Source organism: Penicillium rubens (assembly GCF_028828025.1).
Source record: "Penicillium rubens strain IBT 27055 chromosome Unknown utg000001l_segment0_segment0, whole genome shotgun sequence".
Lineage (NCBI taxonomy): Eukaryota > Fungi > Ascomycota > Eurotiomycetes > Eurotiales > Aspergillaceae > Penicillium > Penicillium rubens.
Window position 1 is genome coordinate 4,605,696 of NW_026890599.1, and position 18,211 is coordinate 4,623,906.

At 49.7% G+C, this 18,211-nt stretch overlaps 9 protein-coding genes across 9 annotated transcripts; 5 read left to right on the plus strand and 4 right to left on the minus strand.

Moving 5' to 3' along the window:
* Nucleotides 1-986: 986 nt before the first annotated feature.
* Nucleotides 987-2,583, plus strand: N7525_001791 (fungal specific transcription factor domain-containing protein; the record flags this gene model as incomplete). The annotated part of the gene is made up of 3 exons (XM_061212055.1): nt 987-1,526; nt 1,576-1,783; nt 1,850-2,583. 3 exons carry the CDS (start codon nt 987-989, stop codon nt 2,581-2,583), a joined length of 1,482 nt encoding a protein of 493 aa, XP_061071281.1.
* A 418-nt stretch (nt 2,584-3,001) lies between these two features.
* Nucleotides 3,002-4,831, minus strand: N7525_001792 (alkyl/aryl-sulfatase; the record flags this gene model as incomplete). The annotated part of the gene is made up of 1 exon (XM_002557557.1): nt 3,002-4,831. One exon carries the CDS (start codon nt 4,829-4,831, stop codon nt 3,002-3,004), a length of 1,830 nt encoding a protein of 609 aa, XP_002557603.1.
* An 866-nt stretch (nt 4,832-5,697) lies between these two features.
* N7525_001793 (putative zinc metallopeptidase) lies at nt 5,698-6,975 on the plus strand (the record flags this gene model as incomplete). Its single annotated transcript, XM_002557556.2, has 1 exon — nt 5,698-6,975. The coding sequence occupies one exon, from the start codon at nt 5,698-5,700 to the stop codon at nt 6,973-6,975; it is 1,278 nt and encodes a 425-aa protein (XP_002557602.2).
* Nucleotides 6,976-7,160: 185 nt separating this feature from the next.
* On the plus strand, nt 7,161-8,180 carry N7525_001794 (NAD(P)-dependent alcohol dehydrogenase; the record flags this gene model as incomplete). Its single annotated transcript, XM_002557555.1, has 1 exon — nt 7,161-8,180. One exon carries the CDS (start codon nt 7,161-7,163, stop codon nt 8,178-8,180), a length of 1,020 nt encoding a protein of 339 aa, XP_002557601.1.
* Nucleotides 8,181-8,966: 786 nt separating this feature from the next.
* N7525_001795 (uncharacterized protein) lies at nt 8,967-10,235 on the plus strand (the record flags this gene model as incomplete). The annotated part of the gene is made up of 3 exons (XM_061212056.1): nt 8,967-9,458; nt 9,515-9,618; nt 10,040-10,235. 3 exons carry the CDS (start codon nt 8,967-8,969, stop codon nt 10,233-10,235), a joined length of 792 nt encoding a protein of 263 aa, XP_061071282.1.
* Nucleotides 10,236-10,273: 38 nt separating this feature from the next.
* N7525_001796 (uncharacterized protein) lies at nt 10,274-11,458 on the minus strand (the record flags this gene model as incomplete). Its single annotated transcript, XM_002557553.1, has 2 exons — nt 10,274-11,229; nt 11,281-11,458. The coding sequence occupies 2 exons, from the start codon at nt 11,456-11,458 to the stop codon at nt 10,274-10,276; spliced, it is 1,134 nt and encodes a 377-aa protein (XP_002557599.1).
* Nucleotides 11,459-11,690: 232 nt separating this feature from the next.
* On the plus strand, nt 11,691-14,072 carry N7525_001797 (uncharacterized protein; the record flags this gene model as incomplete). Its single annotated transcript, XM_061212057.1, has 6 exons — nt 11,691-12,065; nt 12,254-12,338; nt 12,383-12,711; nt 12,743-13,101; nt 13,140-13,708; nt 13,861-14,072. 6 exons carry the CDS (start codon nt 11,691-11,693, stop codon nt 14,070-14,072), a joined length of 1,929 nt encoding a protein of 642 aa, XP_061071283.1.
* A 1,149-nt stretch (nt 14,073-15,221) lies between these two features.
* Nucleotides 15,222-17,384, minus strand: N7525_001798 (DUF726 domain protein; the record flags this gene model as incomplete). The annotated part of the gene is made up of 1 exon (XM_061212058.1): nt 15,222-17,384. One exon carries the CDS (start codon nt 17,382-17,384, stop codon nt 15,222-15,224), a length of 2,163 nt encoding a protein of 720 aa, XP_061071284.1.
* Nucleotides 17,385-17,630: 246 nt separating this feature from the next.
* Nucleotides 17,631-18,206, minus strand: N7525_001799 (uncharacterized protein; the record flags this gene model as incomplete). The annotated part of the gene is made up of 1 exon (XM_061212059.1): nt 17,631-18,206. One exon carries the CDS (start codon nt 18,204-18,206, stop codon nt 17,631-17,633), a length of 576 nt encoding a protein of 191 aa, XP_061071285.1.
* Nucleotides 18,207-18,211: the final 5 nt, after the last annotated feature.

An 18,211-nucleotide genomic window follows, 5' to 3' on the forward strand; every position in this document is an offset into this window, starting at 1 on the left:
ACCATAAGAATCTGATGATACGGCCAAGCACTATAGCAAATCCGTATAACTATAATCAATATCCCGACTCATTTGACTAATATCAGAATGACCACCGCCCCAAATCGCTGCCCAAGGCATTATAGAAAAGGTTGGATGATCCTATCCTCCATAGATGCATACTGAGCCCCTTGCTATTCTTTCATAGATGAGATGCCTTTGTTTAATTTGTATTACTCCTCATAGACCAGTCGAATCAACTGCCATATATTTCATATATTTGTTTTGTTCCATTATCTATTCCTCGTTCCGCGCAATTGCTCCATAGCACCTATTAATGAAGGGCCGACCCACTCAGAGGAGGAGAGGGAGAGGGGAAGCTAGTGGGTCCGGACTAACTGCACTGCATAACATAATACTCGACTGCGCCCCAGTCTTGTCCGTATGCCCCCGGCCTATAAATCCATAATCCATATACCATACCTGACCTGCAGCCAATTGGGCATGGCAGATTTTCTGAGATATCATCATGGTTCCTCCGATTGTTACTAATACAAAGCTCCGTGAGAGGGCGAAGATTGTCTGTGTCCACTGCCATGCGCGGAAGGAATGTAGCCTCTATCTCCGGGCCCTTAGCGAAACTAATGGTTCGATAGGTACGATGCGATCTCCAAGAGCAGGAAGGCGGTATTTGCAACAATTGTAAACGGCGTGGTCAACATTGCAAGTATGCCCTTATGAACATAACGTTACTGCGTATATCTTTAAGAGGCTCACCTCTATCTAGGCGTCACAATGATAGGGCTACGCGTGTGACACGCAACCGCGTTGTGCCATCAGCCACTGCAAGCCCCGTTTCTCTGGCCTCAAATGCACCCGATAGCGCTAACAAATCATGTCGCACTGGTCAGCCTGGTCTGATTCTGTCAAGCCAGCCCCAGATTGCCCATCATCAAGCTATCAGGTCACCGCTTGACCAGCCCGGCTACATAGGAAAGCAGTCTCTGATGTCTTCCTCTTCATCGGTTCATCCTTTGGGAATACCGGATGCTGGTTCCTTCCCTGATGACGTCCATAATGAGATATTAAGAGTCACCAATGCGAAGTCTCTCCCCCCTCCATCCAAGATCCAGGTCTTCGCCGACACATATTTTCAACATCTTTACCATATCGCGCCCGTCATCGATAGAGCGGACTTGGTTGTTGAAGAGCCCTCTATCTTACTTCTACAGGCAATCTGTTTGATCGGTTCCCAGCTCCGATACCCAAGGGACCAATCCCCCACACTTTTGAGCGAGTCGTGCTACCTCAAAATCAAGACTCTGATTTATACGAAATATGAGCACGATAATTTTGCCATATTAAAAACACTTTGCATTCTATGCTTTTGGATTGTAACGCCACCTGTGGTAGTTAGCCTTGACTCCTCCTACCACTGGCTCGGCGTCGCCGTGCGACTTGCATATCAAATGGGTCTTCATCGAGAATCGACTTACTCTACATTATCCAACCCAGGGGCCGCTCGCCGAATAATGTGGTTCCTCTTTGTGAGTGTCAGTTGGAACGGCGCGGTAGTTTGTTCTAACACTTGTCCAGGTCGCAGACAAGCTACAGGCAGCGGCTTTTGGACGTCCTGCATTCCTAGTATCCCAGAGTATGGACCTATGCCCCTTGGGGCTTGAAGATTTTGAGACTGCGAATACAACAGCGGAGGTATCCATCGAGTATACCAAGCTGAATATGCTCCTTGAAAGGGTTGTGGAGTACCAAGATCGGAAAGCTGAGATCTCTCTAGAACAAGTGCGTACTACTAAACGAAATTTCTCCCCCGCCCAGTCCAGCCTGGCAGAATTGTAACAATTCTAATTAGAAGACCATAAGCAGGCGTCCTGCATTCTTGGTTCTCTGGAGCAATGGATTGCAAATCTTCCGAGTAATTTGCGCCTTCACGATCAATCTGGTCGGAGAAATTATCGACGAGACATTAACGAAATGCATATCCACTACTTTACCTGCGTTATCTTCTTTGTTCATTTATACGGACAGGTTATCCACCCTCCCATGACGCACACTCCATCTCTAGTGGCATCGTCCTGCATGGCGCGTCTGTATGAGGAAATTGACGACCGCGATGAAACAAACTATCTCACGCCGGTTCATAATTGGTCGCTGATGGTTGGTTGTATCCCGCAAATCCACCGAGACAAGGTGTTTCCCGAAGAGGATGACTTGTGCAATACAGAGCTAGATACCTTTGTGACTGCGCTGAGATTCATGCGTCTGAAGTGGCCACCTGCCAACAACATTTTGATGACTGTCGACCGCCTCCGTACAGGCAAGTTTCACCAAAAGTCCCACACATCAATAGAGGGCCAACAGAGAATATACCCTCCGCCGACCTCTTACGAGTTCCCGACTCCGATTCTGACGAGCTTGTTCCCTTTCCCCAAGGATATGTGTCCCAGGATGGCATTGGTGAATCCGGACTCAGGGGAATGCAGGACTGGAATGGAAAGCGTGGTGCCACCCGCAACGGAGGACGTCATGGGTTGGATCTTCGATGAATTTAACCTGGATTGTCTGAATATGCCGTTCGTTGGCTGAGAACCATGGCTACGAGCGAACGGCGCCATCTTTTTGCAAGTATTTCAAATTTCGAATGACCCTACACCGGCGAATCGTACAGGGTTCCGTAAAAGAATAGTAACTACGCGGAGACAATAGCAATTACTCGGTGGCCAAGAACATCGGGTGAGAGCTCGGCGGGCTGCACCGGACGTATGGCGATGTATAGCTCCCAGTGCGCCATATCATATTTTGTCAGCGGAACACATCTATGAAACCAGTATATGTGTGTTTCGCATGATGGGGAAAGATTTACAGATATATGCAGGTAGCCTCTCGTGATGTTGTCGTCTGAAGACTGCGCGCGTTTCATTGCTTTTGGGAGCCATACATTAGTTAATCTTGATATGCACTATTTACGCGCTATATTTGCTGGAACTCCTATTGACCGAGCAGTTTATGGTACAACGATGTTGAACTTCTCATCAAAGCTTGCAATTAGAGAGAGCAACTTCGAAAAGTAGGAGCGATCTCCCGTTTCACTCTCTAAACCGCCGAAATTCCCAGTAGTCAATAGGATCAGTAGTTGAGAATGGGTCATCGAGCATGAATAGTCTGCTGCGACAGCGTCTGGCCTTTCCTGCTTGATCCCTGTTCGATGAATCAAAGCCCCATTACTGAGAATGAGGCGGCATTGCTCCTTCCGATCAGTGACGTACAAATCTATCGTGAAGCTATGTGCCTGTGCCTTGTGTCCATCAATTCTCACTGCAATGGATGCAAAGAGCTGGTGCAGAGATAAAGCCTCGAGCATCTGCGTCTGATCAGACAGTAAATTATGGGTGGTCATTTGGCCGCGTAGTTCTCTGGCACCGGAAAGGTAGAAATTTCGCCATGGGCCATTTTCGGAGCCGAACCCGAGTCTTTCGTATGTCTGAGCCAGCATCGCCTTGCCGGCTTCGTTGTGTGGCTCGGCAAAAACGACGTGGTTGAGAAGTGTGGCTGCAAATCGTAGATCTCCTTCTTCGACGAATTCCTTGGCCTTCTTGATGACATTTTCGACGCCACCCATGCAAGAAATGTAACGTGTCGAAGACTCTACTGACGGGTGTTCCCATAGGTGAGATGGATTGCCATCGAACCAGGTCATGTAGCGCTGATATATTGCCTTGACGTTATGGCTGACGGAGCCGTAGAAGCCTTGTGTATGCCAAGCCGTCCGTAGTTTTGGTGGGAGCGTGAAATTCTCAGCGATCTCAATGCCCGTAAGTCCCTGATTCATCAGACGTACTGTCTGGTCATGTAAGAAGGCGTAAAGGTCTCGTTGCTCGCAGAGATACGTGTATATTCTCTCTTTCCCCCATGTTGGCCAATGGTGCGAGGCGAATGAGATGTCTGCTTTCTCTGAATAAAGCGCGACTGCTTCGTCTAAATATGATGACCATGCAAGCGCATCACGTACAGCAGCTCCCCGAAGCGTCGAGATGTTGTGGAGACACTGAGTGGCGTTTTCGGCCATGCATAGTGTTCGAAATTGAGGGAGGAAGAAATTCATCTCAGCCGGTGCCTCTGTCCCAGGCGTGATCTGAAAGACGAATTCTACACCGTCAATGGTCTCAACTTGGCCCGTGTGGGTGACATCCAAGCTCGGTGGAACGATAGTAATGGTTCCTGACGAAACAGTTGCACCTAAACCAGCACTGATTTGGCCCTGGGGACTTTTAGGTAATTCATTTCCATACATATATCCCGCCCTGCGAGCCATGGCATTGCCTGCAAAAATGTTTTCGCTGACAGCATGCTCAAGAAAACTCTGAGGGGCAACCACCGGTATTTCGAGGGCCTCGCTTCGAGATAAGATTCCCCCAGCACCGCCAAAATGATCCGCGTGGCAGTGCGTGTAGAGCATGCCTAGCACGGGTCTGCTGCCGCGATTCTTGCAATACAGGTCTAGTGCAGCCTTTGCACACTCCGCAGAAGTAAGGGGATCGACCACTATTATACCCTCCTTCCCTTCGATCACAGTCATATTAGAGAGATCGAAACCTCTGATTTGATATATGCCGTCGACAACCTCAAAAAGTCCTTGTTTTGCAACAAGTTGAGCTTGGCGCCATAGTTTTGGGTTCGTGGTCTCTGGGGCAGGCTTTCCATGGAGGAAGTTGTAGGCTTCATTATCCCAGACCACACGGCCTTGGCGATCTTTAATGATACACGGGTCGAGACGATCAATAAACCCGCGATCTGCATCTCGAATGGACTGCATATCCTCCAGTGAAGGCTCCATTGTGCCAAGCGTTGATGGAATTTTGTTGAAATATCCCTAAGTTGATTTGAAGGAGAATTTGAGTATTAGGTATGCTAGTATATCGCATCGCATCTATGACGGGTCCACGGGTCTATGACGTGTGCATCTTGGGAATGTCAGGTGGAACTAACCATATCCTAACCCACGAGTTAAAAACAAGGATCATTCAGAAAGAGTAAGTAAATAACAAAAGAGCAAAAAAGAAATCTCAAGTTTTGTTTTTAGGAATAGCCGAACGCGGGGGTCGAACCCGCAGCCTTAAGATTAAGAGTCTTACGCTCTACCGATTGAGCTAGCCCGGCCGGGCTGTTGGAGGCGAGCAGAGAAAATGGCTATCTATAGGACAGCTTTGTTCAGAGTAATACTAGTCACTTAAGATTTGGACTATTCGATGCATCTTCTATTGAGATGGCGTATTCTATGTTAGTATTACATAGAGATAGGCCAGAATTATTCTGAACAAGTCTGCTGCCCCAAGGTTAAAGCCAATTCTCTGGTAGAGCGAACCGGAGTAATTATTCGGCAGTTGATAATAGTGAATATATGCTCTCTACTAGGTACCAGAACAGAAACAGGAATTGATCGGCAATCGAGCTGTAGGGACAACATGCGGAGTTACAATTGCGGGGAAATGATTCGAGGGGTTTGCCGACGATGTGGGTTCGTCGCCTACTGGAAGACAATGACGAGGTTTATAGTCCGATCTGTTCGGATATATAAACCCCGGGTGAATGGCCCGGACATGACGTTTACTGTTCAGAAACATACCTAGGTAGCTTCATACTACTTCAACCATGCAAATATCAGGTACAACTACCTCAACAATATCAATTGTTATAGCACACATGCTCACCCCTACAGAAGACAAAAGCAATGACCTGGCCGACGTCATCAATCGCTACCGACCAGAATTGAAGCGGTTCGAAGACGTCTATCGCCACATACACACCAATCCCGAATTATCCGGCCAAGAAGAGCAAACAGCCAAGATAGCATCAGATCATCTCCAATCGCTCGGATTCGAAGTCCACACCAAAATCGGCGGCCATGGCGTGGCAGGAGTCCTGCGAAACGGCACAGGCCCAACAATCCTCCTACGGGCGGACATGGACGCATTACCCGTCGAAGAACAAACAGGCCTACCATACGCAAGCACCCGCCGCACCAAGGACGAAACCGGAGCCGACAAGCCTGTAATGCACGCCTGCGGACACGATACCCACGTCGCAACCCTAATGGCCGCCGCGACGCTCCTGCAATGCGCCCGCGACCACTGGGCGGGAACCTTGATCTGTATTTTCCAGCCCGCCGAGGAACACCTCGACGGAGCACAGGCAATGCTGGACGACGGGCTATACGACAAGATCCCCAAGCCGGAGCTTGTGCTCGCGCAGCATGTAATGCGGATGCGTGCGGGGACGGTCAATCTCCGCGCTGGCCCGCTGCTTACAGCCGCCGACGCCTTCGACGTGCGTATCTTTGGTCGCGGGGGTCACGGCTCAGCGCCCCATACGACTATCGATCCGATTGTCGTCGGCGCGTCGGTCGTTATGCGATTGCAGACTATCGTCTCGCGAGAGGTCGCGCCTGGCAAGGTGGCTGTTGTTACATGTGGTAGTATTCACTCTGGTCAGTCGCCGAATATCATCCCGGCGTATTTGGATTTGCAGTTAAATGTGCGGACTTATGATGCGGAAGTGCGCAAGCGCGTGTGCGCGTCTATTCATCGTATTATTGAGGGTGAATGTCTGGCTGCTGGAGTTGAGCAGAAGCCTGAGATTAAACTGACTTATTCGACGCCGGCGACGATTAATGATGGGAAGACTATTGATGCTCTTCGTGAGACTTTCCAGCCGTACTTCGGTGATCGGCTTGTTGAGGCAGAGGCCCCGACTGCTAGTGAGGACTTTTCGTTGCTGGCGACTGCTGCGGGCGCGCCTTATGTCATGTGGATGTTCGGTGGGACTGATCCTGTGGTTTGGGATGATGCTGTTGCTAAGGGGACTGTTGATGAGCTGCCTAGTAACCACTCGCCGTTTTATGCGCCGGTTATTCAGCCGACATTGCGTGCGGGTGTGGATGCCATGGCACTTGGGGCTTTGACCTTCTTGAAGAAGAAATGAGTCTAGATAGTATTAGTTTGTATATAACCAATAAATTATTCACACTCATAATTGCACCGAGGCTGATATGTAAAGTGAGAAAGGCCACCTGCAGGGCCGTGCGGGTGAGGTCATCGGTGGCCCCCAAAAAGTGGCCACGCCATCTCTCAACAGCACAACAAAACAACATACATATCAAACCCAAAATGGCATCTGAACAACCCTCAGAAATGAAAGCCTGGCTCTACTCCAGCACAGCAAACGGTCTGGAAAAGAACCTCAGCTTCGACGCGTCGGCACGCGCGCCACCAGCCCTTCACGGCAACAATGTCCTAGTCCAGGTCCTCTCAGCCTCCCTAAATCCAGCCGACTACAAAGTTCCCGAAATGGGACTAGTAGCGCGCAAACTCGTGATCGGCACGCCGGCCTCACCGGGAATGGACTTTTGCGGACGCGTGGTTGTCACCGGCGATGACGCGACCGAGTTTTCACCCGGCCAGCTCGTGTTTGGCTGTCTCAGCAGGCCCAGCCAGTTTGGCTCGCTGGGCGAGTACCTCGTGGCGTCTACGAGTCTGCTTGCGCCCGTGCCAGAGGGCGTTGAGGTTGATCATGCTGCGTCCATTGGTATTGCGGGACAGACGGCGTACCAGTCGTTAGCTGGGTACGTCAGTCCCGGCGATAAGGTGTTTATTAACGGAGGTTCTGGGGGGTGTGGAATTTTCGCGATTCAAATTGCTAAGGAGATGGGGTGTCACGTTACGACTACTTGCTCGACGAAGAATGTGGAGTTCTGTCATGGGCTGGGTGCTGATGAGGTTATTGATTACTCCGTTCAGGAGGATTTGGTTGCTACGCTACGCGATCGTGGGGTTGTCTTTGATCATATTGTTGATCATATTGGATATCCTGCGCCGATGTATCGCGAGTCGCATCACTTCTTGGCGGCTGGGAAGACGTTTGTGCAGGTTGGTGCGTCGAGCATGGGGACTTTTGTTGATAGATTGATTTGGCCTGGTTTCTTAGGCGGTGGAAAGAGGAAGTATGTTATCTTCTTCTTCAAGAATACCCGTGAGGATCTTGTGAAGATCGGGGAATGGGTGCAGAAGGGGGCTGTCAAAATTCAGCTGGATACTGCCTACGAGTTTGAGGATGCTGTTAAGGCATTCGAGAAACTTCGCTCCGGTCGTGCTAGAGGGAAGATTATTGTGCATGTGGCTAAGCCATGAGCTGAGATTAAAAGCAAATTCCCTGTCCTTTTTCAGGGTTTGGCGATACTACATCTCCGTTCCGAATCGGGAAATTATCACATCTGAGAAAGGCATAGTAGCAAGCTTCGACGTAAACTTGACGATGTATCTATGTGAGTCAAATGAAATGGTTTTCGATTTTTCGACCTTATTGTTCCATTTTTACTCTTCATCGCTAATACTTTGCAATCATCAACAAGTTCAAGAGCTTTCATCGTTCAACATGCAATTGCTATTATCCCCTTTTCTGGGTACGTTTGGCATGATTCCTGTAGAAATCCGCCTGATCATATGGGAGTACCTCTTCTATGCCATCCGAACACAACGAGTCAGATACACCTTCCACAAGAAAACCCCCTATCCATTCTTTGCACCAGTCGAGACCTCTACAATGAGATTTCGTCCCATCTATTCAGCAACTCCGTCCAGCATGTCATACTGAACCCAGAGTATAACGAGCATGTGTGGATGGTTATACAATTCAAATTTAGAGCCATGGAAATCGAGTGGGCACTCGGAAACAGAGCGGATGCTGAAAGACATTTCCAGAAATTCCCGCATTCAAAAACGACAATGATCGTACATATCAACCGGCCGGATCCAACAGACCCGGGCCAATTGGTGTTACTTTGGCAGAAAACCAACGCGCTAGCTGAAGTTCTCATCCCAATCGCTCGGCCAAATATAAAACTGGTCACAAATGGTTCATGGCATTCACCAAACCCACCAGCTTCCTGGGGATCAGATAGGGATCTATTTTACCAAATGGGCGGCCTACAGGAATCAATTCCATTCGGACCGAAATACTGTCCTGACAAGGACGTTGTCATGTTACCCTTCCTTCGTCTAGGACTATGGGTTGAAGATCCTACAAACGTACCCGCGATGTCAGACGAAGAGTTCGACATCTTACGCCGATGCCTCTTTTCTTTATTCGATCAAAAGGGGATCGAGCACAGGCTTGAAAAGCTTCTCTCCATGACCAAGGACACAGCCGCCCGCGAGATCGAAAGCGCACTCATTGAAACCGACCTATTCTTAGAGACTAGGACGGACGAGTTAGCGGGCATAACAGCCCGTTTCCTTCGCCTTGAACGATACAAGAACTGGTTCGAAGACGGGAGAAGCTGGGAATCGCTATATGAGGCACAACTCGAAAAGCAATTATCTACCTGTCCCCAGGTCATCACGGACATAGATCCCTTGCTCGATCGATTGAGTATGAGATACGTCCTTCTTATTCTACTACACCACGCGGTCTGTTCGCCGTGGTCAAATTTGTACGGTGGTCTTGGGAGATTTGATGATTCAAGAATATATACAACATGGGACTCGGAATTGTGGCCGGAGATGTTTCCAAGTGGCATTCCACGACTCAGCAATGTCCAAACCTGCCTTTTGAGGTTCTGGCGACCGGGTAAAGACCTGTTTGGGAAATTCCTTGCCTATTCAAAGTGGTTAGGTCGGCGAGGGCCAAGGAACTTAGATAGTCAGCTATACACTATATGATCTTGCGGGAGATTGAAGGCTTTCAAGGTCACCTTTATAACCATTTCCGACCTAGGGGTACCTTTCGTTTAAGGACTTCCTAGACTTAATTTTAGTTCTTTATACTTTCTAGAGCCCCTAGTTTACTTATCGTATCGGTTCTTACCTCCGAAGCTGCACAATAGAGGTTCATACCCTCCCTCGTCTATCTGTAGACGACTACTCTACCGACTTCACACGGCCCTAAGATCCTAGAATACCCTCTGTTTTACGTGCTATAAAGAGGTAGAAGGATATATAGAATCACCTACCTCCTCTAATCCTTAAAATATGTTCTAATACATCGCTAGCGATAACGATATTCAGAGGGTGAAGGACGCGGCAAACTCGATACCCGTGGATAACGAGACTAGCGAATGGGACTGCCAGGATTATGTGTTGGAGATATTGGACCGACTGCAGGAAGATTATGTTTTGGACGAGGATGATGAAGATTACCAGGAAGCAAGGAAGGAATTGTGGAGTAAGAGAGGGCCTATTGTTTAGATACAACTGGCTAGCGCGCAGCCCTTGTGGCTAGATAGCTATACCACTCTTGTTTCTCGGACGCGGTCAAGGAGCCACCAATGAGCATATCTCTTTGGCGAGACACAGTCTGGTAGAAATAGATACCAGTCATCTTCCTCGTATGGAGATAGGCAATTGGTAAACTTGGCAGCTTCGTAGTATTCTGGATAGAATCCACTGTATTCCCAATCTATCAGGCCAGTAACAACGTAGCCATGGTCTCCTGCCATCTTCACTGTAATATTGTCTGGGCGGAGGTCTCCATGGGTGAAAACAATCCTGCATGATGAGGCTGGCGGACGTAGTTCATGCATGAACGACACAAAGGCATCTCCACCTGACCTGTAGCCCTTGAAAAGAAATTGTTCGAATTCGTCGATTGTCGTTATTGGTTGATCACTACGACGTAAATGTCGCCTAACATCTTTGCAGCCTTCACCCCCAATCCCCCCAAGTTGTGTGCCAGGGGTAAAGGGCAGGGATCTAAGATCTGTTAGGGTCTTGTTTAACTGCTCCTGAATGGAGGCTTTTTGCACCTTATCCAGAGTCGGCCAGACATTGGTGAGGGTGTCACCAGGCTGATAACTCATGAAAATAAGGACAATGTCGTTTAATCGCAACAGCCCTAGGGGATCCGGAATGGGAATAGCGGGTCGACGCTGTCGAAGATATTGGAGAGTTGTATACTCAGTAAAGTCCGTCATATATCGAACAGCCTTCAATACAATGCAATCGTTGCATTTAAAAACCATTTTGCGGCGGGAGGATGGGCCCCTCCAGAGAATTTCACTCGCTTGTATCATCCCAATCAATCGCTCCGAGAAGCTGTCTGATGATGACCCGGAATTCCGGGATACTTCTTCTAATAAATCAAGGACCACCTTCGAAAGGGGGTAAATCGTCTCAACTGAGGCAGATGCGTCAAGGGAGGCCCTGATGTCTTCCTCATGGGGTCGTACAGGCGCGACGGTATCTAGGAGGTTGGGATTTAGAAATATTGGTCGAAAGCAAAAGTAGCACTTACCATTCTCAGTATCACCATCAGCTTTCCTACTACGCCAGCTATCCAGTCGGCTAGAGTAGTCTGACGGTAGTTTCGAAGTCAAGTCGACTTCTGGATCCAATGCGAAAGCGGCTTGGAGCTTCTTCAACGTATGCGCGTTGAATTTCGTAGCTTTCGACGGTTTGGTGACGCGCCCCATGACGACGACGATGTCGGGTAAGTTGATCGGCGAATAGAGGTGAATCACTAGAAAGTGGGAAAAAAATCACGCGTCTTTGCGATGGATATAGGGGAGCAAGTGATGGACGCGTTTAAGAGGATCACGAGACTACCTAGGTAGCTAGTTAATCGTCACAGGTTGAGTACTACCCGACACAGTATTGTTGACCAATTTCTCAACAAGTTCTCAGAAATATCCTGCGTTACCCACAATGGCATATGCGAAAAAAATCCACAAAGTCGCTGAGGACGTGAGGGTCCTGGGCCGTTTTGGTGGGAAAAGGGCCTCCACGCTCGTTTCAAATGCGGTTCGCATCATGACCTCTGAACAGACCGAACGACTATTTCAAGTCTATCAAAACTTCCTTTGCGACATACGGACGGCATCGGGACCACTTGGTAGAAATATGGTCGTATTGTGCTCTGCAACCATCGGGAAGACGAAAGCCATCACATTAAATGAGACAGACAGGATCAAACTGGTGCAATATATTGCCACTACAAGCATTCGACTTGATTCTGAACATCTGTCATCTCTGGCTGCTCAATACAACATCCCAAGTACGGATAACTGGTCACTTGGCGGGGTACATCTTTCCCAAACTGACAACCCTGGAGGTTCAGTCTCACTACGCAAACAGTCCTTTGAGTGCTGCTAATGAAATCAGGTAACAACGAACCACAGAAGCAATTGACTCATTCATTGGGAGGCTTGGATCCGCAAACAGGTCCTTCGTCGCAAGAGCTAAATGAAAATAATGTCTTAAATGTCCAGGCGCATCCGGTTCATGGAACGATGAAGGTGAAGAGGGAAGAAGGACCGGTCGGGAATGGACCAAGGGGATTCTCTAATGCATCTGGTTTGTGTCCGGGGTCCTCGTGGCGAACATCATCCTCACTATAGTTGCCGTTGTACTCGCATACTCCAAGTATGGCGCTGGGGAGTTCGGATACGCGCCCATCCATCAGGGCAAATGCTCGGTGGCCAAGAACTCGGCAACGGGCATTCACCTGGTTATCAATATTTTAAGCACAATTATGCTCGGAGCCAGCAACTATTGCATGCAATGTCTGGCCGCCCCGTCGCGCTCGGAGGTGGACGAGGCGCATCAAAAGCGCGCTTGGCTGGCCATTGGTACTCCGGATATTGCGCATCTGGTTTTTGCATGCGCCGGCCAGGAGAAGGTGGTTGGGTATTGTTCTGCTTGCTACCTCGTTTCCGATCCATCTTATGTATGATCTCAACCTCTCCGGCGTTCTATAGCTTATTCTGACTTCGTCTAGTTACAACGCGGCAGCCTACTATTTAATGCAACCGCAGAAATACGGCGTCTCTGTGTTTCACGACATCCGGGCTCTGGAGAGCCTCGAGTCCACTCATCTCAAGCTGGGCTACGGGGCGTGCTTTGACAAATACACTGGCATGAATGCGTCCGAACTACAGCACGTCATCCGCTATGAGCGCTATGAGCGCTTGAACAAAAAGGACTGCATCGACAGGTTCGCCCAGGACTACTTGCTAGGGCAGAAGGCAGTTCTTGTAATGACCAATATATCGCTGCCCAGCGACGTGCCGCTGGTGTACGCGGGAAGCGGCAATCACGCTTTGGATTTTACCTCCTCGTATGCCACTACCGGTGGATGTGTAGCACCTTGTCCAGCTGCGATGCCAGCACCTTGCGGGACAACATGGATGACTTGGCCGTCGAAGCCTACCATTGGTTCCCGGTACAACTGTTGGATGATCTCGACGGATTTCACTTGCGGAAAAGAGCAGACACGGAGTCAGAAGGCAACGTTGAATGCACCGCGGCAGCGGCGACCATGGAGATGCAGCTGCCGACATTCACAGTGGACCATTGTCTGAACATCCCGGCCGAGGAGTCCTGTCAGCTTGTCTTCCTCCCGGCCGTCTGCCTAGTCGTCTTTTGCAACATCATCAAACTAGTCTGCATGGTTCCGACCGCGCGAGATGACAGAGAGGAAGTGTTCCTTAACATTGGGGATGCAATCGCCTCCTTCCTCACCCGTCCGGACCCTGCCACTGAATCCGCAGGTCTACTCTCAAAGGACGCAGTCAAGAAGGGCACTCAAGGCTGGCACAAAACCAGTCTAATATACAGCCCCATCCCTCCCACGGAATTCCCCCTACCACACCCCAACATCTACCACCGCGCAAGCGCTGGGCACAAGCCGTCAGCAAATCCCGCTGGCTCGGGACAGTCACCATGTAAGTCGCCGTTTCATCATACTAGAAGTCCAATTTTCAACAGACTGACTTACTTAACTAGCTTTGTTCTCATTCTAATCCCAGTGAGCTACCTCCTTTCCCTGGGCATTGAAAACGTCACAACGAGATATACTTCCTCAACCTGGACACAGGGCCTCGGCCAGCCCCGCTCAGGGACAATAATAACAGGAATAACCTCTCACGCACATTCCCCAATGTCCTAGCCCTCACCCTCCTATCTAACACACCCCAACTACTCCTTTCCTGTGCCTACTTTCCCTATAACGCATGTCTAACATGCATGCTCGCGGCCGTCGAATACGACTCCTACTCGATGAACCGAAAATACCTCCGCGTCTCGTGACCTCGTGGCCGCCAACGCTCAACATACTACCTTACTCTCCCCTATCGGTATTCCCTCCCGCTACTAGTCGCCTCTGCGAATGCTCCACTGGCTTGTTTCGCAGAGCTTTTTCTACGTTGAGATAATTGGGGTTAGTATGGATGGGTGGAAGGATGAGTTTGTCACGTGTGGGTTTTCGCCTGTGGCAATTATTTTTGCGATCATTCTTGGTGTCAGCCTGCTTTTTGTTGCTGCAGTGTTGGGGGCTAGGAGGTTCAGTTCGCACATGCCGATTATTGGGTATTGTAGTGCTGCTATTGGTGCTGCCTGTCATCCGGAAACAGAGGGGAATCATGCCATGAAACCTATACAGTGGGGTGAGGTTCTCTCTGAATCGGGGACGTCGGGGTCTGCGGAGGATGATGACGATTATGGGATAGCAGATCGTGCGGACCGTGGTGGAGATAGAAATTGGAATCCCCGGGATTGTCTTCTGGAGGAAATAGAGATGGGTTCTTTGGAGAGCAGGGTATATCATTGCTCGTTTACCTCGGGGGAGGTTGCTGGGCCGAGTTCGGCGCGGCTCTATATATGAGACGATAGAGAAGAATGCTTCAGGCACTTTAAGCTGTGAAGGGAAAAATCTCAAAGGATTACCATGCAAGACATAAGGAGTCATATGGTATAATATATGCAATTGCAACAATTCTTTGTCCCTCAAAAAAGCTTCGCTACTTTGATAGCAAGGACTGGCAAGGAGAGGATGAGGACCGGAACTGTGCTAATTTTATGAAAACCTATCAGTATGCTCTACAGAAGGAGTTTAACCAATACCATAGGGACTATTGCCTCAAACAGCGCCAGCAAATATCGAGATATTGGCAAGAGAAAAAGATTCGGGAGGAGACGAAGTCAGAACAGTTGAGGGCTCTTTTATACTGGGAGGGCAGGCGGGCTATACCAGAAACGGCAAAACTAACCGGAACAGGGAATTCACAGGTCGTCGTTTTATACTACAAATTGTTTATGTCTATAGTTGTGACAGCGAATCAAAGGCTCTGCCTGTTATTACTGCAATAGCCGACGGGTGGCAATAACCTTTGTTGTATTAAATGAGGAAGATTTTAGAGATCTGCCCGACTAGCTGTGTGATAGATCCTGGACCCTCAGTTACAGGGCAGAATGCTTCGAGGGATCTTCCTTCAAAGGCGCCGAATAATCATTATCATCCATATCAAGCATTTCAATCCGGTGGGCCATATTCTCCTGAGTCTGCGCCTCGATCTTCTTCTGCAACCGTTCATCTTCCCCAAAGCCATCCTGGCTGTTCAGCGTATCGCGAGCGGCAGATGATTCCCGGTCTTTAACACCGGCCTCGCGCTCATTCTCCAACCGCTCCTTCTCCTGCCGCCTGTCCTCATCGGCAAGAGCAGCTTCTTCGCGTTCAATTTCACCGGGATCAAGGTCCTGAAGCCCGGTAAGGGTAAGAATCTTGCCAAGCAGATACTGGTACCGCAGGTGGCCGCTGATCATATCGCTTACGTTCAGGTTCTCAACGCCAGGAACACCTTCAACTGGCTGCAATCCGGCGACACCGAGTTGAAGGCTGCTTGTTCGGTAGAGGAAAGCGAGCACAGAGTCATTCTCAGAGAACACGTTCACAACACGTCCGCTTACAACACTGCGAATCTTTTGCCAGTCCTCCGTGTCTGAAGGGGTGGGTGACCCCATCAAAATGACCGACTCGACCAGCCCATAGGCATTTCTCCTTTCCAGGCTTTGGAGGCATGAAAAAATTAGTCGAGATCCCAGAGAATACCCCATTAAGGTCACGGGTCGTTCTCCCTGGGCTTTGTTGATCAGGGCATCTGCGAGAACCTCACCCGCTTTGTCAGCGCGGGCTTTGGCCACGCTGAACGGGTTGTCGACGACGCCAGCAACTTTCATGAGACCCAGGGGAAGCATCACCGCGCTCATGAGTGTGGAGAAGACAGTACGAGCCAAGACCTCACGGCCGGCTACCGACCATGCTGCACTAGTCACAAGAGCGGAGATCGCGTTGCCCAAGTTCATTAAAGGCTCCATCTCCCAGCGGAGTCCGAACACTTCAGAGTCGGCACCAATCACCCGCCATGGGACCACGAAGTTCGACTCCTCCTTGACCCAGCCGGTAACACCAATGGTAACTCGTAAACGATGATCTTGCTCAGCAGACTCTTTACCTTCCACGTTCCGGCGGCGTTCTCCTCGGATCGGTATAAATGCAAAGTCGTCCACTTCACGGGCATATTTCTCCATCATGCGACCAGTCATACGTCCGCCATAAGCGCCAAACAGACCGCCGACAACGACGCCACTTCCGGCCAAAGTGCCAAGGAGTCCAGCAGCAGCGGTAGCGCCAAGGCCCAATCCACCCATGACAGTTCCCAGGCCCGCCGCTACCAATGGAGCTGCGAGTCCGCCAGTGAGACCAATCAAAGCGGCTCCAGCCACAGACGCAATGCCAACCTTCCATTTCTTCATGTCATCCTTTTTCTTTGGTTGCTCTTTTGTATCCTGGTCTGCAGAGAGCGCCAAAGCTGTCTGTAGCAATCCGCGGGCGACACTAACTTCATCTTGATTGAGCATGTTGATATCTATGCTCAAACTGGACGCGACATTTAACATCAAGACTCGTGAGTAAGCACTGTAGTGCTCTAGACTGAGGACTAAAAGGAGAAGCGAGTGAAGAATAAGCAGTCTTGTTGCCTTAGGAAGTTCAGCCAAGGGTGTTTCCACGGGGTGGTATATTTCTTGTAATTTGGCAATCCTATCTTTATCCTCGTCCAGTGGAAGATCATCAGACTTGGCAGCGTTCTGCAGGTCACCTTGGCCCTCCTTTTTGCCCTGATTGTCGTCATCTTTATTGACGACCGTGCCAACCCGCAAAAGGACAGAATCCCTCCAATCCTCGAAAGCGGAGAGGGCAGTGACTCTTACGTGAGGGCTCGACGGCTTGCTATTAGAGCCCTGCCGTGGACTTGCACCATTTTTCGAAGCCCCGTTACCTTGCGGTCTTGGGGGCAAGGGTGGCGCGTCTTCATCGCGGTCCGACTCCGGAGACGGACGTGGGCTGGGGCGACTGGGAGAGCCATCCTTTGCATTTGTGTGCTCATAGATCTCCAGAATCCTAACCCGCATTGACTCAGCTATCTCAGCGACAAGGACAGTTAAGTCACCACGCTGCGACCGGTCCAAGATCGATGAGAGATCTTGACCGCGATCGCTTTCCGAAGCATTGGATTGCTTGGATTCGAAGAATCCCCCACTTTTTTCTTTCAAATTTTTGAACATTGGCGTTGAGTAAAGGTGAAAAAGGAGTTGACAAGTTTTGAAGGAGCAAACAGGCAGAAGCCAATGTTGTTGGAGAGGGGCGATGTTGTCATGGCCCCCGATAGCACCTGTCGGGTATCGGGACCGCTCACTCCGCCCGTAGCCTGAGGCAAAAACAGCTGAGTATGTTGATATCACTCTGTTTTGCTTCATGGAATATTCAAGCCCCCTGGATATTCTAATGCTGTAGAATATTGATAGAATAGCTCAATTGTCGATTTCAACGACAAAATATTTCCCCTTCGTCTTTGTCGCGGACCGGAGCGCATCCCCATCCCAAGCTGTTCCATCTGGACGATCATTTTTCTCACCTGGAATACGCTGGATTTTTCCCCGTCGTCCGGACACCTTTTCCTTAGCCAGAGCCTCCCTGAGTTTTTCGATTCCAATCGTTTCCTCTTCAATGGCAGCGGGACTCTCGTCGCGAATTCTAGCCAGCGGCGCGACGCCGGCAGTATCAACAAGTTGGATCTCCTTCACAAAATGGATTTGAGACTCAAGTGTATCAAGCATTGACTGCTCTTCCTCTTGACTGGCAGGTTGGGGAAGAGCTGAGATGCGCAGCAGATGATGGAGTTGTTTTGGCGTGATTGATGGTGGCGGTTTTGACGCTGGGTTCGGGAGCAGCGACCTGACAGACCAGTTGGGTGCGCCAAGTATGAACTCAATATCCGCACTGTCGGATTTTTCGGAAGAGTAGAAGCGAGAGAAGGTCGTGTTGAGTCCGGAATGACCTGGGCGCAGCGACTTGGATAGCCGAGCAGCAGTGCGAAGAGAGGTCATTGTAG